This window comes from Apium graveolens, chromosome 6, assembly GCF_009905375.1.
Source record: "Apium graveolens cultivar Ventura chromosome 6, ASM990537v1, whole genome shotgun sequence".
Lineage (NCBI taxonomy): Eukaryota > Viridiplantae > Streptophyta > Magnoliopsida > Apiales > Apiaceae > Apium > Apium graveolens.
In genome coordinates this window covers 248,629,693-248,657,218 of record NC_133652.1, presented here as the reverse complement: position 1 = coordinate 248,657,218, position 27,526 = coordinate 248,629,693, and the positions used below count along the sequence as shown (strand labels likewise).

Below are 27,526 nucleotides of genomic sequence, written 5' to 3'. Positions count from 1 at the left end.
TTGACCTATATTTGGAGCTAAATCTGTGTACCCGCCACCTGATACTCCACCCGAGGAGGGTGATCCTACCGACTAGGTATGCCTTGTATCCTTATTATTACCTTCAATGAGGACATTGAAAATTTTAAGTTTGGGGGTGATAATTTAAGGATTGGTAGTGTGTGTTGCGTTCATATAAATTCATATTGCATGTTTAGTGTAGTTCATTCATAATTTTTCATGATTGCTCATATAGTTGTTTGCATTCTTGTTTTGCATATTTGTTAGTGTTTGTATGTGAGTCCATTTAGTTACATTCACATGCATATAACATGATCCCGTAGGATGAGCTGTTTCTGATTGGTAGGTTGGTGTTGATTTGAGTGTAGTGATGTCGAATAGAGGGATGATTAAGTCCTAATACATTGATTTGCATGCCCGAAATAAAGTTTTTTCACAAGTCTTATAGGTTTCTTTTGAACTAGATCATGATCATACTTGTTTGTTGTCGAAATTGAATCATTTGGTTATATTTAGATTTTTTTCTATTCTCGTAATGACGTAGGAACATTGAATTTTAAACTAGGGGAAATCTTGGATTTCATTGCTTATTATGAATAAAGCTAGGCGTCAAATGGCTAGTAATCGACTCATATTTTTATGAGTAATCTAGGGTTGAATGAGATGGAGCGAAACGCACTCATTCAGACTCATTGAAAAAAAGAAAAAAAAAGAAAAAGAAAAAAAAGAGAAAATATGTGTTGTTATGAGTTTATGCAGAATTGACCAAGAGTGGGCTCTTTAATACTCGAGCAATTAAGTTCTAGGGGACTTTGCGCCTAGTGACCTAAGGCTTGTATAGTCTGGAATCCGTTAACCTAACGCTCGCTACATGGGTATTATTGTATAAGTCTTTTGGGACCTCATTCATTGCACGGTCAAAAAAGCATTTTTGTGTTATGTTTCAGTATTATAACATGAATCCTTGTATAACTCTAGTAAAAATAAGGTGTTGTGAGTTGTTATATGTCTAACGTCTATTCTATTTATAAACTTGTGATTGTTTTGGTGAAGTATAAGATATGGTTATAGATTTAGTAACGAGAGTATATTTGTTAAGCATCACACACACGCATGTTTCTGGTTTGTAAGTTGGTTTATGGGATTTAGTTGAACTCTGTTTCGAGTATTTGCATTCTTAGAGACATTGCTTATTGATTGGTTATGGTTATTCTGAGGGGATCGCTGCATATTCATATTAGTTGCATTCATGCATTCGTTGTGTTTTGTAGTGTTGAGTCTGTTTATGCTTAAGGACAAACATCGATTTAAATTTGGGGGTGTGATAAGTGGATTTTATATCCACTTGGAACGCTTCATATCGGCTTAAGTTGGTGTTTTGGACTAAAGTATTTGGTATTTTTGATGTGTTTTTTGGTTGAGTCGTTTCAGGGCACTAGTCAGGAGGTAGAAAGGAGCTTTACAATGATTTTATGCTAATAAGAGGTCAGGAATGGAGTCGAGGAAGATTGCACGAAGAATGGTGCACAAAGGAAGAAAATGCAGAAAAAAGAACAGAACTCAAGCGCGCCCGCGCCTGAAGCAGGGTGGCCGCACCAGTATGTCCAGAGAAGGAGCGCATCCGCGCTAGGAAGCTGCACGCCCGCGCCAGTCAATTGTTGCAGAATCCTGTTTCTAGTATGATTCTGATATTCTGAGAGTCTAGATCATCCAGGGGCCTATATATAAAGATAAGAAGACGTTTTTAATAAAAAAAGGAAGCAAGGGAGGACATTAAGAAGACATAGAGCACATGAGACGATTAAGGAGAAGAATATTTAGTATCACTTTTGTATTCTTCGAATTAGGCGATACTTTTGGATGCTTGTTTTTTATTTATTCTAAACCCTAGTACTCTATATATTCTTACGTAGTATTCTAAACTTATTTAGTATCATATTTTCATTGGAACCCATGGTGATGATGCGTTCGATCATGAACTAATCGTTGTCATGGAGATCTAGCGGATTTATTTATGGATTTTAATAGTTGATTGTTTAAATCTTTGGTGTGTGGTGATTTATGATTTCCTAGTTTGGTTGTGCTTATTCGTCTTTGATGCGTAGCTAACATCTAAGATTGTTTGTTAATCTCTATTGAAGCGACAGTGAATATAGAGGTTTAGAACTTGCCATGCCGGCATAGGTTTATGTATGAATTGACATGCATAATTCGTGGAGTAATTTTAACCATCTTACACACCCTATCTAAACATAATAGATAACTTGTTCTTCAACCGTTATATTTTCAAATCTTATAGACATATAGGGTCTAAGCATAATTGGTGTCTATTTGGCTTCTATCTTGATTGTGGATGCTTAGTAATAGGGTATACGTATATCGAAAGATAACGTATGCTAATTTCGTATTGTCTAATTAGTTAGCATCACCATAACATATTATTGATAAAGACATAAACTTTGAATGAAGTTTATTCTCATATAAATAATTCACTTTTAATCTCTTAGTTAATGCATGCTAGTATAATCTCTTAAGTAGTTAATCAACTCAAATTTGTTACTTGTCTTAGCTATGAACGATAATCATACATTGTTACATAAGTGCAAAATCTAAACTTAACCTAAACCAGCCTCTGTGGGAACAAACTTGACTTAAATCTTATACTGTTTGTGATCGCGTACGCTTGCATGTATTTTTGCGTGTGTTTTATTACGAACGAAGGCCCTCCAGCATATAAATGATCCATAATCCTGCATTCGAAGATGGGGAAGGTTAGCCGTGTACTCGGACCACATGATCGAAGACAAAGAAAAAATTAAAGGAAGAAAGCCGAGTACCCCAGGATCGGTTCGGGGACTCGAGGGATTGGTCCCCAAAGTATGTTCCGTAGCTTAGGCATCCCGAAGGATGCCCAAGGTGCACAACACACCTGCATGCCATCTTTAAATCCCGACAAGACCCCAAGTAAAAAAGATAAAAGAAGAAACAATGGGTGTATCCAAAGGCTGAAGGTTGTTCTAATAAAGGCCGTAGACTGTTGTTGGTGAGACTACGTAGCTGTATGAACAGTTACGTAATAACTCAACACGATAACAACACTAGAACATGACAGGTTAATAATTCTACGTCTACACAAGAAATCAGGAAGAATGAAGACAAGGCAAATACGAAGAATCAAAAGATTAGAAGAAAACCTGAAGTCTGTCTACAGGTCACTGAAAGAAGTTCATTAATATGATCATGCCTCAAGGAAGAACAAAGGATAAAGACTTTCAGGGTTTCAAAAATGTTGAAGATTCAGTATACAAGTGCTACCGGAAGATTTCAGTGTATTGGCATTGATTGAAGATATACAGTGTTCGAAGCATAGGAATTTGAAGAATTGATATAGACAGAGGTTAATGAAGACGTTGTCTAGAGTACCAGAAAGGATTCCAGTGAAAGTACAATTGTTTATTGACAGTCAGTGTTCGAAGCAATAAAGTTGAGGCAAGCTTAACAATATAATCAAGGCTATAATACGAAGACCTGAATCGGGGTTAGTCATTTGTGAACCAGACCAGTTGCACTAGGCGTCAACAGCTCGTGAAAGGAATCTGAATATTATTTATAGAAGAATTGTTAAGTTGAGGAACGTACTTGGATTGAACGTTTATATGTTAAAGTACGAGAAGAGGTGCGCGGGGTATACAGCTAAACAACTCAGGGGACTGGCGATGCTCAAAGTTTAATTGGTAAATTAAATAAATTTATTTAATGGACTTTAATATAATTTATTTAATAAACTTAAAATGATTTATTTTATAAACTTTAAATTGGTTTATTTTATAAATCTAAATTAATTTATTTATATAAGTTATATTTAAGTTTATTTTATAAATTAATTAAATTACAATTTAAACTTAAAAAGAAAAAAAAAGAAAAAAGAAAAAGAAAAAGAAAATACAAAAAAAGAAAAGGAAAAACAAAAAAAAGGAAATAGAAAACAAAAGAAAAAGAAAATCAAAAAGAAAGAAAATAAAAAAAAGAGAATAAATAAAAGTTAAACAAACAAGTAAACCATGTAATGGTTTACGTTTTGGTTTGGTCAAGTACATATGTAGTTAATAGATTGTCGCCACAGAGGTTCAATGGAGTCTCCGTACAGGTGATTGATTTTATTGCATAAGTACTATGTACTAGTACTACTCCCTGTCGCCACAGAACCTACTTGTCGCCACAGAGAAAACTTCCCCCTTGTCGCCACAGAGGAATGCAGTAAAATGTACTAAGGCAAGATCCTCTTGCACTCCTTGTCACCACACAGCTTGTCGCCATAGAAAAGAATATTCCTGTCGCCATAGAAGCTCTAATTCTCAGCCACACATTTTATTGATAAAGTCTACACAATTGCAGCAGAAGAAAATATCAGCTATTCATTCTGAAATATTTTCTGTTCATCTTCTCTCCCAATAGAGTAATGAAAATGGCAGCGGAGATTTACAGAGGAGTTCAAGCTACTTGAATATCCGTTTAACTTCTCACCGGAGTAACGTTATAATGCCCGATTTAACTCTTGTATATTCTTAGGGGCATTATAATCGTTACCCGGTAATTAAATCCTAGTACAAATAAAAGCTAGATTATTGTATATGATTTGATTTGTAAATCTTTATAGTAGCTAGGAATATTGTTGTTCTTAGATTGTAGCCGGTTAATTTATTTACCAGAGTGTAGCAACACCCTCGAGGATTTAAAGATTCGAAAGAATTTTTAATTTAGTGATTATCGTATTCAACCCCCCCTTCTACGATAATTCGGGACCTAACAAACGTTCCAAGGCTTGAAGATGCCGAAGAATGTTCAAGCCCGGGAACAACCTATTTTGCTTTCACTAAAACCCCATGAACTAAAATTTAAAGGGATAAGAAAAAAAAAGAAGGAAAGGGAAACAGAAAGAGGGTCAATCTCATCCTTCTTATTATCCTAAACTACCACAACAAATATACATGCAGAAAAAGATAGAGAGAAAGCATGCAAAACTCGACATGCATTGAAAATCAAGAAACAAGAACAATAAAGTAACAGTGATTTGCTTACTTGTGTCCAAAAAACGTGAAGCCGGGTACGGTGATTGTGACGGCCTCAACCCCGGGGTCAGGAGTTGACGTCACTAACAACAATAATAACAATCATAATTCAGACCAACTCATTAATAATACCTAACTACGACCCCTTTACCAAGACCTTTTCCAGGTTTAAGTATGACTTAGGTTACTCAACTAACACAACTCAAATCACCTTACACAATCCTGACCACTAATTTAATGCAGCAACTCAACAGACCTCATCTGGTCTGAGCGCAACTATCCCAAAGGAGCCTGACACAAAAGAAGCTGGAACTCTGCCCTGACTACCACACAAGAATCTTCTAAGCATCTGCAATACATATAAAATATTCTGCAAGGGTGAGTAATTGCTTGCTCAGCAGCACCACTATATGAATAACAAGTAAAACAGTTTAAAGTAAAGCAGTTATAGGAACAAAATTCATAATTCGTTAGAAATATGTAAAACAGGTATAAACTGGATATCAAAACTAGCATGCTCTGTAAAACAAGATCAACAGTCATGTGCTGTGTATAAATACCGGAGTTCAATTTTAGCATGCTATTTCTATTTTCAAACCTTCTGTTCCATTACAGGAACCATAAAACCATTTGTCCCGTTACGGGGACCCAAAACCATTTGTTCCGTTACGGGAACCATAAAACTTGTCCCATCACAGGACCTATAAAAACTTGTTCCTCTCCGGGAACCTCAAAACCACTTGTTCCATTACTGGAACCACAAAATCATCTGTTCCGTTACGGGAACCATTAAATCACAATCAAATATATATTGGATGTTATCTAGGGATGGCTGATCAGGCCTCCACACAAATTATCTAGGATAGTTGGTCGGGCTATCACATAAAATGTCTAGGAAAGCTGATCGGGCTTTCACACAAAATCACCGGATCCGCAGAGACTAGCTAGGTATCTGATTATCTATGCTCGACTAATCGGTTATGTAATGCGCGCAACCGAATTAGCCACTTACGCAACGTTATCCAATATCTGATTCGTTTTATCCAGTTTCAAAATCACTTTTACCTATCTCTTGTTAAAATCAATTCTGTCACAACACACTATTCAAAACCTCTTTTCATTTAAATCACATTTATCCAGTTTTCAAAACACTTGTACCTATCTTATTTTCAAAATCATATATTTAACCAGCACACATATAAAATCCAGTTCGCAATCATTTCATTCGAGATAGGTACCTTTTAAAGTTACTTTTCCCCCAAAGCAATTTGAAAACAGTGAATTATAACTACAGGGGATACGTAACTTAAAACATTTATGTTCCATTACGAGAATAAAACAACAGCTATTCATATATACTGAACAATAAAAGAATGGTCAGGGGTACTTGCCTTGTAGAGCTTTACAACTAATACCGATCGACCTTGGACTGACTTGGACACTCGGCTTTACCGCCTTACTAACAGACTATCCTGGATCCGACTTCCACGCTCAGGTCCTTCGCTCGGAACCTCGCTGCGCTTGTCGACCGATTACTGGGTTATCCTTAGTTCAATACCAATTCCTGAGTTCTTCGACTAGAACCGAAGAATACACAGGAATAAGGAGGGAGGCGGCCGGGAAATACAGCGACGGCGAGAGCAGGAAAAATAGGGAAGAGACGGGGGAAACAATAAAGAAAGAAAGAGGGAGAGAAAGGGAGAGAAAGAGAAGAGAGAATAGAGTGGAAGAGAGTAGAGAGTGAGGGAGATGATCGAAGAGAGAGAAACCAAATCGGGAGAAAAAAAATGAGATTAGGAGGTGGGGAAGAAACGTGAACAGGGGTGGGTTTTTGTTATTTTTTTTTCTAAACCAATAATCAATCAGCACGTGTCCAGAATTCTGCCACACTGATTAATATTCTGCCACGTTGCTCTCTAAATAAGAATAAATCCCCTGCAGTCCACTTTCGTCCTGCTTTTATGACTGAAACGAGCAACTTACGGTTGAAAACCAGTAATCAATCTCTCTAAACCAGTAATCAATCAGCACGTGTCCAGAATTCTGCCACACTGATTAATATTCTGCCACGTTGCTCTCTAAATAAGAATAAATCCCCTGCAGTCCACTTTCGTCCTGCTTTTATGACTGAAACGAGCAACTTACGGTTGAAAATTTACCAAAAAATTACCAAATTAACATTAAAATATCATAAATAATTCAAAGTTATTAAAAATAAATTCTTCGTAATTTTTAAACCATTTTTGAATTGCAACTAATACCCGCAATTTCACCATTAACGAACTGAGCTGCACTTAAAACAAATTCAGAAAATCACGAAAATAGTCTTAAAATGTTATAAATATCCCGAAGTTTATAAAAACATAAATTTCGTAATTTTAAAATAATTTACGAAATACAATTTATACCCGCTTTTATCAGTTAAACGAATCAACGCGCGGGTAAAATTAATCCTGAAAATTCCCAAAATAATTTTAAAATTTTCGGAATACTCCAAACTTAAATAAATATGAGTTTCATAATTTTTGAAGAATTCGGAAATTAAATACAGATTTTACAGATAAATGCAATCAGAAAATCATACAGGGTTAAATAATTGATAAAATATTGATTTCTCAATTTTATAAAGTCCTAAAAATACTTATTGAACTTATAAAGTCATAAAAATCATTTTAGAGATAATCCACTTATTTACACAAATAAACTTGTATTAAATCTACTTTTAAAAGCGAAACAATTCAGTATACTTAATAATTAATTACACGAACAATCATGTACACCTTAATCACCTACGCAGATAAAAATAAAACAACCCATAGCTGACAGAAGCTATACACATATATTATTCATTCAATAATTCCATAATTACGCATTTAAATAATATAAAAATACACGAGTCGTTATATCCTTCACCCCTTAAAAAGATTATGTCCCCAGAATCTGACTTAACTAACTAAGTGAGGATATTTGTCAAGCAATTCCGACTCTAACTTCCAGGTAGACTCTTCGACTCAGGAATTTATTCAAGGAAAACTTACCATAGATATAAATTCATTACTAAGGGCTCGCTTTTAATGATCTAGGATTTGTATCGATCATTCCTCGCAGAACAATTTGGGACAAAAGCCCATTGGCTCCTACTCAACGATTTGATTCGAATCAAGAACATATCGCTTTAACAATGACATGCAGAACACATTATAATATCTACAACTGTAATGGCAATGCTAACTCATAAGTACTTCATCTATCTTCCTCGATACCCCACGGTACATATATTTAGGGCTCAACTCGCCCCTTCTAACTGAACCTAACCAATTTCTTTCAAGGTGAAATTTCATCAACACCCACGATCCTACTTTTATACCCATACTCTTTCAATGCAGATCCGTCTTTTTAATCTTCATAGGGAAGTCCTTATGCGCTCTATACCGACTTTCTTATTTTTGTAGATAGCTGAGGATGTTATCAATAGATACAATTTGCTTGTCCAAGTACTCTTCATACACCATGTTCTTTAAATTCTTAGAGACGACTCTTACACCTATTACTTCACATGATATCATCAAATTTGCAACGCTCATAACTCGTTTACATGATATCAATTTTTTTTAACTAAGTTACATAAGTAATCAATTCCTAATAGAAGTTATTTATTCTTATTCGTCGCTTTGTTAAACTTCCGATAATCGGTACACAATCTCGTAATTTCGTCCCTTTTTTTCCAACAATATCCCTAACTTATTTCTTCTTTTCTCGCATGATTGAAATAACTTCTTATATTGCTTATGTACACTTATAATTCGCTTTTTCTAAAAACCACTCATTACCTTACCCCAAGACAACCAGCCCGACCCTAAAATCGCATCAAACTTTGCTAGTTCGAAGGGTGTTAACTCAGGTGCAACTACATCAGAATTCTAAATGCTCGATCTTTTAGTCCTTTTGAAATTTCTGCCTCTAGCTATGCTGGAGGTTGGCCCTTAAAATGTAGTATCTTGAGTAACAGTTCTACAACTCCTTGCAATATGCCCACTTTTCCACAATTATAACACGTAACTCCTGGATTTTCTGGATTACATTCCGATGCGTAATGACCCTTATGTCCACATTTAAAACATTGCACATTCTTTTTGCACGAGCCACTGTGTCCCCTGTCACAGGACTTACAATCCACTGCTGACTTGGCTGACTGAGCTGGAGTGGAAGTAATTGAAGTAGCACTTGACCTAGCCTGAAATAAACCCTGTCTCCGAAATCCCTTGCTCCTGTTTCGGCCAAACCGATTATCAAATTCCTGACTGGATCCTCCTTGGTCTGCCTTTTTCATAATGCCTTCCGACTTTCTTTCCTTATCACTTTCTTCCTTAACAACCAGCTTCTGGTCACTTTCCACTACCAGGGCAGCCTGAACCACAGAGGAGTATGTTTTAAGTTGCAATACCACAACTCTTCTGCGAATTTCAGGCTTCAATCCTTGTTGAAACCTCCTTGCCTTTTGAATCTTCGTACTTACATACTCAGGAACTAATCGGGCCAATTCTGTAAACTTGGCCTCATACTCCAACACACTTCTTTCACCTTGTTTTAGTTCCAAAAACTCGACTTATAACTGATTTCTTAACCCATCGGGAAAATACTTCTCTAAGAATAATTCTGTAAATCTTGCCCAAGAAACAGGGCTTTCTCCTTCTAACACTCGAGCTGACTCCCACCAATAATTTGTTTCATTCTTGAGAAAATACTCGCATAATCGGTCTTAAAATCATCATTTACTTGCGTGAGGGTAAATGCCTTTTCCATTTCCTTTAGCCAATTCCTGGCAACAACAGGATCCACTTCACCCTTGAATTCTGGGGGTTTAACAGACTGAAAGGATTTAAATCGGGTAGTTTGGTTTAGCTCTCCTTGTTGATATTGTTGCTGCTGAACCTGTTGGATTAACTGCAGCTGTTGTTGCTGTTGTTGGCGCAACAAATCTAGAATTTTATTTATAACTAGACCCTCCGCAAAACTACTACTGTTTTCTTTAGACTGGGTAGCTTTCTTGGGTGGCATTTTCCTGAAATATATAAATGAGTTTATTCAATAACAAAAATATTTGACAAAAAGGTATCACCGTTTAAACGGTGCACCTGTATCAGGAAAATGCTGCCCAATCACAGTACCCATGTCTTTAATATCAGGGTCCATTTACAAAAGAAATTTAGATTAGCAGCATTAGCAACAATAGCAGTAACAGAATCAACAACAGTTCAAGAACTCTAAAATACAAATAAACTAAATGCCGTAGCACAGTTCCTCAATATAACAACAACTAACCAACTTCCCATCACTACTCAAGTACAACATCTAAATTTCTCCAACATACCACAAAAATCGGCTGAATATATTAGTCGCACACTATATAGAACAAGCCAATAAATCGAGTCAAGCTTAAGGGACACTAACTCCACTAAGCGTCATCGTCCATGTTTCAACCAATCCTTCTTCTAAGGATGATTTCTTGTCAACCGAAAGTAACCCATCAACCAATGATTTACTTTTCCTGAAGTTATAATTCCATCATTAGGTCCTAAACTCTCACGATTCCCACTACTCCAAAGTAATATCTTACTATAAGACTCTCGTTCTTTTCAACAGTCGCTCTTACTTGCTTCCCATAACGAGAACCATCTAATCGCAAAATTCATTTCCATAAAATATCTAATGAAATTTCCGGCTCAAGGAGAGCGAATAAGAAGAAACAATGAAAAAGAAAATATAGGTATGACTGAGAGCAACCATACAAGTACATAAGATGACCAGTCTTAGTACCATACGGTCACAATACATAACTCGGTGGCGTCCCACCAGACCCTTTTGTCACAAAGACAAATGGTCAATTCATATGCATTGTTTGCCCCCATCAACCGAAAAGTCACCAAGGAAAGGAACAATATTCAGGTAAGAAATTCACAAATAGAAAAGAAAGAATCTGAATTATAAGGAGATCAACAAGACCCTAAGTAGCTTACCTCGGGTTCACAACTTCCTCACAAGAAAGATAAACAACTTATGGAATAGGAAACAATTACTCTGGAGATAAAATACATTTCAAGGAAGAAATAAAAGAGTTCAAAGATAGCACCTCCCGTTCTAATCCACATTCACTACCAAACTTAGTCGTCATAATAGCCCCTAACTATTATCACGCTATCTGAACTCACCAAGGTCACACAATCAATCCAATAACATTCCTCGACACAGAAAATGCGATATTTAGAAATAACGTTGGCGTCTCTTTAGCTGACACATCAAAGGTCTGCTCAGAAACTGAATTCGCCCAATCAGACTCGAATTCTTGAGAGGGAATCTGGACATCTCTATCTAACATTACTAATAATACATATACGAAGGAAACGTACTCTAGGTTAGGGTAGTTCCAGTCAATCCTTAATAAACATCAGGGTTACGTCTCCGAAACCCTTGACTAACTCACAGACTCACTCCTCTGATTGAGTTGTTGACTTACATCTATCTACAAACCTTTCTTCACTCTTTTGACTTCCTTCTTAACCTAAATCAGGGACTCAAACCTGTAGCTCTGATACCAACTGTGACGGCCTCAACCCCGGGGTCAGGAGTTGATGTCACCAACAACAATAATAACAATCATAATTCAGACCAACTCATTAATAATACCTAACTACGACCCCTTTACCAAGACCTTTTCCAGGTTTAAGTATGACTTAGGTTACTCAACTAACACAACTCAAATCACCTTACACAATCCTGACCACTAATTTAACGCAGCAACTCAACAGACCTCATCTGGTCTGAGCGCAACCATCCCAGAGGAGCCTGACACAAAAGGAGCTGAAACTTTGCCCTGACTACCACACAAGAATCTTCTAGGCATCTGCAATACATATAAAATATTCTGCAAGGGTGAGCAATTGCTTGCTCAGCAGCACCACTATATGAATAACAAGTAAAACAGTTTAAAGTAAAGCAGTTATAGGAACATAATTCATAACTCGTTAGAAACATGTAAAACAGGTATAAACTGGATATCAAAACTAGCATGCTCTGTAAAACAAGATCAACAGTCGTGTGCTGTGTATAAATACCGGAGTTCAATTTTAGCATGTTATTTCTATTTTCAAACCTTCTGTTCCATTACAGGAACCATAAAACCATTTGTCCCGTTATGGGGACCCAAAACCATTTGTTCCGTTACGGGAACCATAAAACTTGTCCCATCACAGGACCTATAAAAACTTGTTCCTCTCCGGGAACCTCAAAATCACTTGTTCCATTACTGGAACCACAAAATCATCTGTTCCGTTACGGGAACCACTAAAGCACAATCAGATATATATTGGATGTTATCTAGGGACGGCTGATCAGGCCTCCACACAAATTATCTAGGATAGTTGGCCGGGCTATCACACAAAATGTCTAGGAAAGCTGATCGGGCTTTCACACAAAATCACCGGATCCGCAGAGACTAGTTAGGTCTCTGATTATCTATGCTGGACTAATCGGTTATGTAATGCGCGCAACCGAATTAGCCACTTACGCAACGTTATCCAATATCTGATTCGTTTTATCTAGTTTCAAAATCACTTTTACCTATCTCTTGTTAAAATCAATTCTGTCACAACACACTATTCAAAACCTCTTTTCATTTAAATCACATTTATCCATTTTTCAAAATACTTGTAACTATCTCATTTTCAAAATCATTTATTTAACCAGCACACATAAAATCCAGTTCGCAATCATTTCATTCGAGATAGGTACCTTTTAAAGTTACTTTTCCCCCAAAGCAATTTGAAAACAGTGAATTATAACTACAGGGGATACGTAACTTAAAACATTTCTGTTCCATTACGAGAATAAAACAACAGCTATTCATATATACTGAACCATAAAAGAATGGTCAGGGGTACTTGCCTTGCAGAGCTTTACAACTAATACCGATCGACGTTGGATTGACTTGGACACTCGGCTTTACCGCCTTACTAACAAACTATCCTGGATCCGACTTCCACGCTCAGGTCCTTCGCTCGAAACCTCGCTGCGCTTGTCGATCGATTACTGGGTTATCCTTAGTTCAATACCAATTCCTGAGTTCTTCGACTAGAACCGGAGAATACACAGGAATAAGGAGGGAGGCGGCCGGGAAATACAGCGACGGAGAGAGCAGGAAAAACAGGGAAGAGACAGGGGAAACAATAAAGAAAGAAAGAGGGAGAGAAAGGGGAGAGAAAGAGAAGAGAGAACATAATGGAAGAGAGTAGAGAGTGAGGGAGATGATCGAAGAGAGAGAAACCAAATCGGGAGAAAAAAAAATGAGATAAGGAGGTGGGGAAGAAACGTGAACATGGGTGGGTTTTTGTTATTTTATTTTATTTTATTTTTCTAAACCAGTAATCAATCAGCACGTGTCCAGAATTCTGCCACACTGATTAATATTCTGCCACGTTGCTCTCTAAATAAAAATAAATCCCCTGCAGTCCACTTTCGTCCCGCTTTTATGACTGAAAAGAGCAACTTACGGTTGAAAATTTACCCGAAAATTACCAAATTAACATTAAAATATCATAAATAATTCAAAGTTATTAAAAATAGATTCTTCGTAATTTTTAAACCATTTTTGAATTGCAACTAATACCCGCAATTTCACCATTAACGAACCGAGCTGCACTTAAAACAAATTCAGAAAATCACGAAAATAGTCTTAAAATGTTATAAATATCCCGAAGTTTATAAAAACATAAATTTCGTAATTTTAAAATAATTTCCGAAATACAATTTATACCCGCTTTTATCAGTTAAACGAATCAACGCGCGGGTAAAATTAATCCTGAAAATTCCCAAAATAATTTTAAAATTTTCGGAATACTCCAAACTTAAATAAATATGAGTTTCATAATTTTTGAAGAATTCGGGAATTAAATACAGATTTTACAGATAAATGCAATCAGAAAATCATACAGGGTTAAATAATTGATAAAATATTGATTTCTCAATTTTAGAAAGTCCTAAAAATACTTATTGAAATTATAAAGTCATAAAAATCATTTTAGAGATAATTCACTTATTTACACAAATAAACTTGTATTAAATCTACTTTTAAAAGCGAAACAATTCAGTATACTTAATAATTAATTACACGAACAATCCTGTACACCATAATCACCTACATAAATAAAAATAAAACATCCCATAGCCGACAGAAGCTATACACATATATTATTCATTCAATAATTCCATAATTACGCATTTAAATAATATTAAAAAACACGAGTCGTTATAGTGATTATGACAACTTGGAGAAGGAATGACCCGTGATTGGAGTTTTTGCTCTGCGAATGTGAAGAATAGGGACAAATAAAGAGTGAAATGGAAGTGGAAGGGAGGTATATATATACAGTCCCAAAAGCGTACGTTAAACGTTGGATTTGAAACCAACGGTAGTGATTAGAGACGTTTGGAATTCAACGGTAGGATGGAGGTTTTAATCTCGAGGCATACAGCTGTCGTAATTAAGACAATAGCGCCTCCCTAAGCGACTTTAATACCGTCCGAAGATCTCTGCGAATTTCGAAAGTTTGGTTCCATCTAGTATTTGTTCGACTGGGCTGAAGAAATGGGCTTCAGCCAGGTATTCCCCAGTCCGAAACCCAAGGACATGTTGGAGGTCCATCTCATTAGGCCCATCCGGTCCGTCTGAGATGAAGAGGACTTAAAATGTCTATGGGCCGATCAGTGTCAAGACATGAAGCTGGAGGTGGACCGGTCCAGTAAAAACGACGACGTGGTCTTTTAAGTCACAACGTACACTCCCCCTTTTTGTGGAACTGACCGAAAACGGGGAGGATGAACGTTAACATGCAAGTTATATACACACAAAAATAAGGAAACAGATTAGTGCACTATCTCGTATTCCGAATTATCCATACCAAAATCTGTTAACTCATTCTCACACCGGAGGTAAATCGGGGATCATCCCACGCATTCTTTTCTTTGCAGGCCGAAGTCAACATACGGGGCGAAAAACGGGTCGGCAGAAATTAGGTTATAATTTAAGAAATACAAATGAATTAATATGAATCATTTCAAAATTTAAAGAATATTAAAAAAAAATTACAAATAAAACCCAAAAGAAATTGTGAATAAATACACACCTCCTAATTCATTGTTAAATCAAGAAACATCGTTCAAATCTAGTTTTTTACTTAAATAAAATAGAATTTAATATCTTAAAAAATAACTATGTTATTGATTAATAAAACTAAAACCAAATGTAAAATGTCAAAGAAAAACAAATTTGACCGAGCATTCAGAAAGTTCATCATTTCTCTAAAACCCATCGGGTCGGGTCGGGTCGGGTGTGAACTCTTATAATTACGAAGGGAATAGTAGTAGTATAAACCTGTAAATCAAGAAAACTAAAGGGAAAGAAATGCCGGTTAGAGTGGTGGATACCTCACTTCCTTCTCAGCCTTCTGCTTCTTCTGGTATTAATTTATACTCACATCTCTTTTTTAATTTAATTTAATGTTCTTACACATGTGTTGATGGGATGGAAACGATACATTACAATCTCGATAAATTAATAAACTCGATAAAGTAATATTGTTCGGGACAATATATTTTTACTGTTGATGAATGGATAAAATTATCTAATCGGATGGGTATTCTTTTTATTCGGGACTAAGGGTATTTTTGCCTCAATACTTTAATGTTCTGTGTTTGTTGTAAATAGGAAAAAATAAATGTGAATTGTTGGAGAATTATGGGTAGTTGGAGAAAGTTTGTTATAGGTTTGCATGTTTTTAGCTATGTAAGTTATGTTATAATTTTGATTATGCAATTTGGAGTTCTTATCTTATCTGTATGTTCTAAGAAGGGTTAAGCTGACACCAAAGCTTATTTTCGAGATGTTTTTATTTTTAACTTGGTTATGAAATAGTAAATCAGTCTCTTTGCCCAGATAAATTTGAAGATGAGGATGTTGAGGACAAATTACCTCCAGCCTGTACACTTCTAAGCGTTGGACAGGTGACTCTTGAACACTTTTCCTTGCTTTCAGTTTTATGTTCATCAAGTAGTTTTAATTTTTAAAACTAATCATCGAAATTACAAAATGAGGGGTTTATTAGTTGGGATTAATTTAAAAGACATTTCTAATGTAGTCATGTTTATGCTTCTTTTTTGTTGTTTTTTCTTTCTCTTTTGTAAGGAATGACAATAAAATTTAATAAATATATGCTCCAAAACCCTTTAATTTGTTCAAGACGTCATTTTTATAGGCTTTCTCTGGGTCCCAGAACGTTTCTGGTCCACAAAAGAATGAAGAATGGAAAGTGAATGTAAAAATCCAAGGTTTTGATCGAGAGCACGGATATCTTTGTGGCACCATGGAGGCACTTAATGTTCCAATGGCAGACACTCCAGTAAGAAGCTTCAGTTGCTATTAGCATAGATTTCAGCATGTATATGATTATTATGATTGTGGAATAGGTGTATAGCAAGCTTTTGACTAGGCAAAATTTACTTGAATAAATAATGAAATCAGTAAGCAGCCTCTTAAAAATGAAAGTGAAAGACAAAGTGTGATATTTAGTAAAAAAACATGAAGAAGATACAATATGACCTCTCACATTGCTCAGTAATGTGTTTCAGTCGCACGCTCAAGTAACTCAGTAACATATACCAACTATTTTGTGTACATGTAAGCTTGAATTTTTTGAAAGCCAAATAAAGTATGCAGGTGATACTAGGTTTCTCATTGGTAATTCCCTTCCGTTTTAACAATCTGGTAGAACTATGGCTTAGCTTGTGATGATCTACTGTTATTTGTTGCCTAAACTATCTTATTATTTGTAGAATTAAAAACTGTAACTCTTGGATTGAACTGGCGGGGATCACAAATTTTTCGAGAAATTAGTTTCTTTATTTTGTGTATTGTGTTAATTCTATTTACGTGTCCAACCCAAAACTGTTACTTGATTACTAATTCATTCATCATTACAGAATATAGAACAGAGAACTAGCATTGATGCTTATATGCTTGTGAAATGATCACCTCTGTAATTTGAAATAGTACATTAACTGATTGTCTTCTAATAATAGGTGGTCACATTCTGGGAGGGAGAGATTGTCGATACCAAGAACTATACCTTCTTCACTAATAAATGGAAAGCAACGTACGATTTATTTTTGTTATGCTGAATAATTTTCTGTTTCTTCTGGTTACCATATAATTGTTTTTGCCAATTTCCAGATCTGAAGTTGACATCCAACACTGGACCAAGTTCCCATCTTTCTCACCCCTTCTGGTATGTACTTAAAAGATTTTATAAACTCCATTGGACTTCTCTCTCAAACTTCTTATGCTCTTTCCAGGACCAAGTGGAAGTCGATGGTGGGAAATCATTGAATTTGAGCAATTATCCATACATATTTATGGTGATCTACAGCAACTAAATTTAATATATTGTCAAAGAGGGCCTTCAAAATCAAATTTTTAGAAGCTGTTTTTTACTTTATGTGCAGAGATGGAAAGAGCAGTACTTTGTAAATGTTGGAACTGACTGTGGATTGACTATAGCTGGTTTTTATTATGTGTGCTTCTCATGCTATGATGGATCAGTTAATGGATTTTATTATGATCCAAACAGCAGGTATTTGCTCCGTTCTAAGTTCGCGATTATGCTTTCCGTTCTGTACCTGTAATCTGCAACTTTTCATGATACTGTTTTTGTTAAAGTAGAAATTACTCAGTTGAGGTTGGCATCGGACACTGTTTGATTTGCGTGTATTGTTTTATTTGCATATACCTAAAATAACTCCCAGTAAATGATGTTACATTTTCCATTTGAAACACTTTTCCAGCCCATTTCAGAAACTTGAATTGCGATCAGCTCAGGCAAAAGACACAGGTTTCAGCTTTTCATCATACCAATTGCAATGAAATAGTGCTCCGCATTTGGCGTAAAGAGTGGTTAGAGTATCTAAGCGCTATTGGTCAAGAAACCACATTTCAATTGCTAGCAATGAATAGTGGTAACAGACTCAAAGTAGACTTAGATTTCATATATTTAGTACCAATAAAAGTGTTTTTGCATTTTGTATAAATGCACTGCAGATGAAGTACTATCAAATGTCTTATTTATGTTATAGAGAACTGCATTAGAAAGCAAAGGAAAAATAGTTCTATTTTACATGTGGACTATTTTCTTGTCAATTCCCAGATTTGTACACCAAGTTACAGTTTATAAATGACCCTGAAATGAGTGGAGTCTGAGAAGTTTAGAAGCTTAATCCGAGAGATAATTTAGCAAAGTAATTCTTATGGTACAAAGAGCAGTTAGTATAGATAACCATAAACTATAGTTTTTTAGTGCAAACACTAGGTATACGAATTCCCATAGTAGATAATTTTTTCACAGATCAGTACCAGGCAAGTAGTTTTTGCACAGCGTATGTACATTACTTGTAAGATACTATCAAGTACAGAATCTATTTTACAGACAACTGCTTCTAATGCTGATGACAACTGGTTCAGTTTCCTTGTGGGGTATTTTCTTGTAATAGGATAGTGTAGATAACAGATAATTATTGTATCTTTTTAATATATTTTCTTACTAAATATTTTAGAGTGAACAGTGAATACATACTACTGCAAATCTAATGGCATTAGTTGTTAAGGGGTTTGTGAAGCCCCAGTATAATACTTGATCTTGGTGGCTAGTACCCAGTGTCAATCCCGCTTAAATGACTTTGCAATGACTAATCATACTAGAACTGTAGCAACGTACGTATAAAAAATTGTAAGACCAGTGCCCAAAAAGAGGAGCAAATAATCGTGTGAAGAATCCTGAAAACTCGAAGCTGTATAGAAGCCTAGTTGCTTTCTGACCAGACTAGATTTGCTACTCCCATGGAGTCTGATGCATTTTCTGGCAGCACGATTCAAGACTGACTCAAACTTCATGTAAAGACAACTATGTAATTTATATATCAGTTAATTATTAATAAGTTTTGTAAATATTATAAATACCAGGTATGGATCTCAATGTGGTGTAATTCGAAATTAACAGATTAAGAGCAACTGTAAAGATCAGAGCTATAAAACAATCTTGTTAGCTCAAGGCAATTTACATTATATTCCTACTAGCTTAGGATCTTTATCTACTTGTAATACTCTTGTTTACTCAGACTCTTTGAATAATCTTGTAGATTCAGAATAGTTCATATGTTAGGTCCATGCAGAGAATAAGAACTATCCTAAGCTCAACAAGATAATCTCAAGTTCAAAAATATGGACATCAAGAATTTGTAGTAAAGAATTATGAACTATCACTATGGTGATAAATTTTTTTAAAAAAAAATTAAAGATTAATTATAATCGTATAACTTCTATTTTATTATTCTCTTGATTATAGTGAACACTTATTTTGGTACGAGAATTTTAAAAATTAGTTTTATGTTATCAAAATAAAAATTAAAAAAACTTTAGAAAAATTTAAAAAATTCGCAAATTAATTTAGTGATAAATATTAGGGAAAAAATTAGTTTTGAAAAACACTAATATCCGACTTAATTACTCTGAATTGATCTCGTAGTATCAGATTTCTGTTCTTTCATACTCCGAATTGGCGTCTTGTTTTTTCAACGCTTGTGTTAGTTTTTAATTTTTAATCTTGTGTGCCTTGTTAGTCTTTGGCATTCCAAGGCTTTTGGATATAACAGGACTACATTTAAGTATATGTTTTGTTTGTACTGTATATATTTTCTGGTGGTTTATATAATTGTTTGTGTTTCTTGTAGTAGTTAGTTGGTTCCCTATTACTTGCTTTCAGAATGACTCATTAAAGATGTATGAATATTTAACATTCTGGATTCTAATTACGTGATTAATTGTTTGAATAATTTGGCCGTCATTATGCTCCACCAGTAAAACAACAAGAAGATTTGTTTTGTATACGGCTGACTTGCTTTGTCAAGGACTGATTTCGGATGTAAATAGTATTTGAAATTTCGGCTTCTGATTATATGATTTGTTATTTAAATAATTCGGATGTATGTTGTCCTAGTAATAGGATAAAAAGAAGGAGATAGTTTTTGTCAAAAACGACTTACTTTGTGAAGGAATGATTTCGTATGTTAGTTAAAGATCTGGCTTCAAAATACGTGATTAATACTTTACATATTTTAGAAATCTGAGTAGTTATATTAATAGGAAAAGAAGATGATATGTTTTGTCTATAATGGCTTGCTTTCGGAAGGACTGATTTCGGATGTGAGATAGTATTTGAAGTTCTGACTTCTGATTACGTGATTAATAATTTACATTGTTTAGCTGCCGGAGTTGTCGTATTAATAGGAAAAGAAGAAGAAATGTTTTGTCTATGCCGAATTGTTTTTGAGGGACTATATTTTGGATTCAAGTAATTTTTGAATTTTTGGCTTCTGATTATGTTTTCGTATTAGGAAAAAAAGAAGAAGATATGTTTTGTCTATATTGACTTGCTATCTGAAGGACTGATTTCGGATGTAAATAGTATTTGAAATTCCGGCTCATGATTACGTGATTAATTATTCAAATTATTTGCTATACTTAAGTTTTCTCAGTAATAGGATAAGAATAAGAAGTTATGTTTCGTCTATGTGATATTAATCTCTCTTTGCGTGTTTATTTGCTTAAGCTGTTAGTTATTTAAGGACTTGCTTTCCGAAGGATTGATTAGATAGTAATTTTGACTACAGCTTTTGATTACATGATTATTTATTCAAATCATTTAGCTGTCCATATGCTGTGCTAGTATTAGGAAAAATAAAAGAAGAAATGTGTTGTCTATGTCATATATATCTATATGTATATGTGAGTTTAGTAAGTTGAATAACCAGTAACTTTTCACGCCTTTCCTTCTTAAGGATTGATGCCCTAAATGACATTCTTTGATGTCTGAAATAACATTCTTGATTATTTATTTATTTGTCTTCTATAGTTGTATTTGTGACGAGGTGACACTGTCCTGCATTTCCCACACATTTCCCACATAGTTTTTAAAGTATGGCTCTGTCCCACTGAACAGGACCTAAATTTCACAGTTAAGTGGCAGGTCTTTGATATCTCTAAAAGTTTTTTTTAAGTATATGTTCCTACATTTAATGTCTTCACTAGATTTTGGCTATTAATTTAGTATATTATCAAACATTACAGTGACGAAGTGATGTATTACATTTTTTTAAATCAACAATTTATGAAACAAAAACAACAAAAGATAACCTTGGGTGGATTACCGGAAAAAAACCCACTACCAAAGGGTTTCCCAACCGAAAAGGGAGAAATTGAGATGGATTGCAACCCACAAAAAGAGGATACTGAATTTAGTATTCGATAATATCTTAATAACCAAGTCTAAGATGATATGTGGGACTGTGGGAGATTAAATTATTTATATAAACAATTGAAGTTCAGAAGTCAGTGTGCTGCTGGATTACAGATTTACTTTATTCTTGTTATGTGTTGACATTTTTTAGTTTTGTTGAAACTATGGAGGTAGCTAGCTATATTTCTAGTCGTGTGTGTTTCTAATTCAAAAACATCTGTAGGGCCTACTTACTTTATAACCTATTTTAACTAGGTTAATTATGTTAAAAACTTATTCCAATTAAAGCACATGTGACTATTCTAATTTAATCAAATCTCCAAAATTAAAGCAATTATAAATCAAATATAAATACTAAGATTACTGATAGTGAAAGTAACCCATGCATCGCAAGGGATATAAGCTATTATATTATTACTTGATTGGACTAGTTTTTTCATTTTTACTTTCGTGCTAAACATGAATGTTTATTTTCTGGATGATTATTGATGTATTCTCCATGTTATGATGTGTATTCTGCAACTGAATATGTTAGTTTCTCCATTCTCTCTTCTTATATTTAAATTTCATTCATATTCTAGAAATCGAAAATAATCCAAACAAAGTTACTACACTTTCAACGACTTTCTTGATACAAATTGGTTACAAATTGAGTCATTTTTGCAATTAGTGACTCACTTGATATATTTGGATGCAACAAGTGATGATTTTGATACTTATCCCGAAATAATGTAGTATTTAAATTTTGATAAGAAGCTCGCTGACTTTAATTAATATGGTTGTTCATCACAACATATGTTTTTAATACAGATACTTGGTGAAATATTCTTGTTCGCCATCATATTTGTTGCCTAGAAAGCACCACATTTAGATTAATGTTTCATATTATCACCCTTTTTGTATCTTGTATCAGAGCTATATTTACCTATAAATTCGATGTGGAGTCACCAAAGTAGAAATTATTCTATAATCCAAATCTCTTAATTTCTTTGGTGCAGTTTTCTGATGAAGCTGAAGTGATTATTATCTGAACTATTTAAACGAAGTTAGTTGCATTTGGGTCGTTGCTTCGGACTTATTTAATATTTAGATTTGACCAGTTATTAGTTAGGTTAAGTCGTATGTTGTTTTTAATTTTGCAGAACTTATTTTGTGTAGAGTACTTTTCCTTAGAAAACTAATACATCAGTACATACTGAATACAGCGAATGCCAAGTACCAATCGCCATATTGAGAATGAGGAGCATTGGAAAATTGTTCACATTCCGGAGAAGCCGCCTATTCCACCACATTTGCAACGCACAGTTAAACATATTTAAGAAAAATGTATTATAAAGTTCGCGTGCTTGTGTGTCTGTCCCCATTGTAAATAATCATTACAATTCCAAGGGTCTATTTTAGTTTCACCATTCCTGTTGAGATGATTGGAGTAGTACAGATTGAAGTTGGGCATGACACCATGGCTTCTTATACGTATATTAGTTTTCTTTTGCGTGTCTGTGTTTCAACTATCAAGTTATCTTCTGGTATGTTGTTATAATTCTTTGTTGTTGTATTGGTCCAGTGAATGGCTATGCTTCAACAATTAGTCGGAAATATGCTAACACGCTCATAAGGTACGTCAGTGTAATTTGAATAGAAACTATTGTCTATGCTCATATTTGAAAATTGATGCCAACTAGCAGTGTCCTAGTTACATTTTCTTAAAAAATGTGCTTATTCTTTTTAAATTTGGATTGTAGAACTTTACATGTGATATAAATTGAATGTTATTAGGAAAGTTGAATAAGATTCTCCTCTCGAAGATCTTCGTCATTTGAAGCGCATTCGCTAAAGGTGTGTTGAAGGTCTGTGCTTCAACTCAGATACAAACATATTTAGTAATATATACCTGGTTTTTTATGGGTTTATAATAATGAAATGTTGAAGTTAGGATCTGTTTATGCTTTAGGAGATCAGTGTGATGGCTGAAAGCTGGCTGATTTTGGAACTTATCACTTTTTATTTAAGTTCTGATGGAGCTTGCTTTTTTGTGAATGTCAAATAATAAAATATTGTGACAATTTAAAAAATGACTAGACAGATTAAAAAAGGAGGACATGGGAGCTTAATTCTTTTATTCTTTAATATAGTTAAAGTCCTTATCATGCATATTTTTTTATCCACAGGAACACAGTGATAATAATTAGCATTTTCTACAGGGAACGTTCAATTATTGATGATATTATGTCTGGTTTCACATGATAGTGGCCAGTTGGAAGACATGCCCAGTGATATAAGCCAAGCTTATAGAGTCATACCTATTGCGTACATTTATTACTAAAGTAGGTCACTCTTACATTCAATTAACTTCATATTTGTTTTTTAAGAAATGAATCTGTTAAGAGTCAGAGATGATTAGACATAAACAAGCAATTTCTGTTATTACTGAGTTGCAATTTACACACAAGTCAGCGTAATCAATATTGTAGGAATTTCCTTGTTCCTGCGAACTATATTAAATTTTTTATATCCATATAATTTGAATTGTGCATGAAAAAAATCGACTGAGGTTCCTTGCATAGCTATCCAAAATTCAGTTTATGTTCAAACTAAGAGGTAGACCCTTGATAACGTCAGTTTTAGCAATTCACAGCTTTACCATGTTTAAGTTATCATCATTTGACAGGAGACAGCTTGTTCTTTCTCACAAAATGATCTGCTTCTGCCTTGCAGATCGTAAATGCTGCTATCATTGTGAATCCAACGTCTAACCAAGTGGTGCCAAGATCATGTGATCAGGTTCTCCCTCAGAATAATACTTCAACAAGGAACAATATTGGAGCAGGGTACCTAGAACCATGTGAAACCACATCTTCTCCTTCCATCTTAAGTGGACTGCAAACTCATACGAGTTCAAGTCCAAACTCTTCCTTCAATAAACAGAAGAGGACATATAGTGATGTTTCTTGTTACATCCTTGGAAGTGGGCTGAACAACAGTCCCAAGCAAGTTGTTTTTGCCACCCTTTTCACCATGCTGCTATGATTGCTATCGAGAACTCTGCTGCCAAAGATAGATATCTCCTCCCTGCCAGTGAACACATAGGTGATAAATGGTGTCAGACTGATTTTGAGGATTCCCCTTTGACAGTTTTTCCATCAAAAAGTCAAAAGACCAATCCATGTGTAAGATCTATTATGTCCTCTCTAATCGTAATTAATTGATGTGTATGGACAGTATAGAATTTGGATCCTCTCAGAATGTGGGGAGCCAACTCTTATGCATCAATCTGGCGTTTCATATTTTGTCTTTGTTAAACAACATCAATTTAAACTCTATTTTTTAAAATAGAATGGGTGAAGCAAATTTCCTATCTTGCTATAAGAGGCAATTTAAGAAAAGTAGAGTTCATATCGATATCTCTAATAATGACCCTAATAATTTTATCTGGTATATGTTATGTAATAAATCATTTTTCTCACATCAGTTTTGAGGGAAAAGGGGTAATTTTGGTTAGATTAATAAAGTTTAGTTGTCTTATTTGCTTTGAGGAATATAGTTCATATGTATATAATTTTATAATCTAATATTGAGAAAATATAATAAAATTTTAAGGTCAAGATTTGGTAATTCTCTACAATTATTTTATCCCATGGGACAATTATATAGGAGCGAAGAAAGTAACTAGTATTCTTGCTTCTAACTTTATGCACTTTATAAAAGATTTATGTGCAGTCACTAGGACCACTTGAGGTTAATTTTTGTAATTATCTAGTTGAATGTACAATCCAATAAGCAGAGTCTCACCCTGCTGAAGTTGACTTTTTAGGTAGAGGATTCTGGAATACAAAATTGTGAACAGCAAGACCCTACTTATATACTGGTTATGACATATACCTTGTTTGGGAACCATGCATAATGTACGTTTTCTGATAATCTGTTATCTACTTCTTCATTATAGACAGGGTGTGTTTGAGTGTGTGTCTAATACTTTGATCAAGTTTGTACTGAAAGGAAGTCTTATCTTTGCGGTAAGATGCATGTTATACTAAAATTCCGGTTCTAATACACACCTTCCTTCTTGAGTGTTTTTTAATAATTTCATTTCCCAAGCGTACAGTTGTATATCTAGATAAATATATCTTATGTGGGGCCAAATTATATAATGCTTTCTTGGCAGCCTGACATACTGTATCTTTGTAGCCATTATGAATACCTTAGCGGTATACTGGCATCATGATGTCATCAATGACGGTTTTTTTAGTTCTGTTTGCTGCAGCTGTGTTTCCCTCCCTAGCTCTCTTTTAATAATCTTCAGAATTCTGATTCTTTGTAGTTAAATATGATAGGTGTGCTATGACACTTGTCCATCAACGGATTAAGCGTATCTTTTATGCTTTCCCTAATCCCAATGCAAATGCTGGGGCACTGGGAAGTTTGCACAGATTGCAAGGAGAGAAAAGCTTAAATCACCACTGTGCTGTTTTCAGGGTTTGTACCAGAATCTATACTGGATAGAGGTGATGTTATCACTGCAACTTCTAGAACTAATCAAAACAAAACACAAGCTTGATAGGAGGTATGTAATTTTTAGTTTAGTACCTAGGGAATACTTTCATACTACTGTGGTATTTACTTGGAAAAAGTTTATTGCCTGTATTGGTCCAGTAATTTGTTACTTTTCACGATAATTTGGCTATATATATATATGATGGTCTAACATTAATGTCTGCGTCCTTGGCAGAAATACTGTTCAAATTATCTCACACTTGTGACTGAGCCTCCATATTGTGAGAACGGCATTTACTTGTATGGAGGGGCAATACCTGCAGAGAGGTGATCCAGGGAGTGCTAACTAAGGATAATTGCAGCTGTCTTCTCACTAACTATACATGTTAACTGTCTTTGATTACATGACATTCTGCTGTTCTTGTTCTCAGGTAGGATCCGAGATGAGATCGAATTCTTCTTACTGTATATTGTATATGATGTTGTAACCATATATTTCTTACTAGATATCCTCAATCCGTAAAATCTGACTACAGATTCTCAGCAAGTAATCTGGAGACGCTAACAAGATCAATCCTGCTGTTTTTTCCATTTCGTTCCCAGATTAACCACAAAATTCTTCTACTAATGTGTTGTTTTTAATACATGTAGCTACATGTGATGTAGCACTGGATTCTCTGTAATCATACACCTTAAGTTTATGCAAACTCTGGTAAATAGTAAATTCTTCTATGGTTGATAATTAATTAAGAAACATATCGAAAAATTTAATATAAAAGAGATGCAAATTTGTGTGGTGATGATGAACGCCAAGTAAAACATGAAACTGCTAAAAAGTAAAAATGTTTACTTTTTATAAGCCCTTTGTTGATCCAAAGTACTTATGTATTGGATTCCTTTCTTAAAATTTTAACATATTATATTTGCCGCCCTCCAAAATTTAGTTAGCCCATAAATAAAAGGGTAGAGACTATACAAAGTCTATGTAAATTTTTTTGACAAAGAAACTACTAAATACAACCCCGTAATTATTAAGCCAATCCTATGAAAAATATAGTTTTTATAAGTTATTTTTACAAAAATATGTTTCTTAGGTTTTATTTGTAAAAATACATATTCTAAATATTTTTGTAAAAATACGATTTTGCAATTCGATATAACGATATTTAATCCTGAATGCATTCACCTGCAATCTCGAATGCAAAATAAATATTTTTAGTTATTTTTACAAAACATAAGAGAAATTGCTTGCTTTTAGTTACAAAAAGTATTTTCATAGATAATCAATTAGATTTTGAAATATAATTATATCCTATATATAATTAGTGTGAGCCACTTAAAATAATATGATTAAATGATAATTAAGACAACTATCCTATATATAATTAGTGTAAGCCACTACTATATAATCGGTGTAAGTTACTTAAAATGTTAAGGTAGGTTTGGTCCAAATTTATTTCATAAGCTATCATCTTCACAACCTTACAACAAAAAAAATCAATTATTTATTTTATTATTTAAACTCATCAAATGAAGATGTAGTTTGTCCAAAAACTTATTCTAATCATTTAT

The 27,526-nt window shown here is 34.4% G+C and overlaps 1 protein-coding gene across 18 annotated transcripts; it reads left to right on the top strand.

The window, feature by feature from the left end:
* The first annotated feature begins 15,461 nt into the window (after window positions 1-15,461).
* On the top strand, window positions 15,462-26,678 carry LOC141667047 (uncharacterized). 18 transcript variants are annotated; one of them, XM_074473378.1, is made up of 15 exons: window positions 15,462-15,580; window positions 16,057-16,124; window positions 16,376-16,519; window positions 17,199-17,272; window positions 17,350-17,404; window positions 17,472-17,534; window positions 17,622-17,749; window positions 17,961-22,936; window positions 23,028-23,079; window positions 23,240-23,310; window positions 23,632-23,787; window positions 24,179-24,630; window positions 25,936-26,024; window positions 26,190-26,385; window positions 26,491-26,678. In XM_074473378.1, exons 1-8 carry the CDS (start codon window positions 15,526-15,528, stop codon window positions 18,037-18,039), a joined length of 666 nt encoding a protein of 221 aa, XP_074329479.1. In that variant the 5' UTR covers window positions 15,462-15,525; the 3' UTR covers window positions 18,040-22,936; window positions 23,028-23,079; window positions 23,240-23,310; window positions 23,632-23,787; window positions 24,179-24,630; window positions 25,936-26,024; window positions 26,190-26,385; window positions 26,491-26,678. The 18 variants fall into 18 exon arrangements, with proteins under 18 accessions (XP_074329479.1, XP_074329480.1, XP_074329470.1 ...); XM_074473379.1 differs by having other exon boundaries at window positions 26,461-26,678; XM_074473369.1 differs by adding an exon at window positions 25,275-25,365 and having other exon boundaries at window positions 26,190-26,678.
* Window positions 26,679-27,526: the final 848 nt, after the last annotated feature.

Bases quoted from the DNA above. Each gene is read 5' to 3' on its own strand.
- LOC141667047 (XM_074473374.1), top strand. From the start codon at position 15,526: ATGCCGGTTAGAGTGGTGGATACCTCACTTCCTTCTCAGCCTTCTGCT. The intron at 16,125-16,375 runs GTGACTCTTGAA...TCATTTTTATAG, and splicing joins CACTTCTAAGCGTTGGACAG to GCTTTCTCTGGGTCCCAGAA. The intron at 17,535-17,621 runs GTGATCTACAGC...CTTTATGTGCAG, and splicing joins ATTATCCATACATATTTATG to AGATGGAAAGAGCAGTACTT.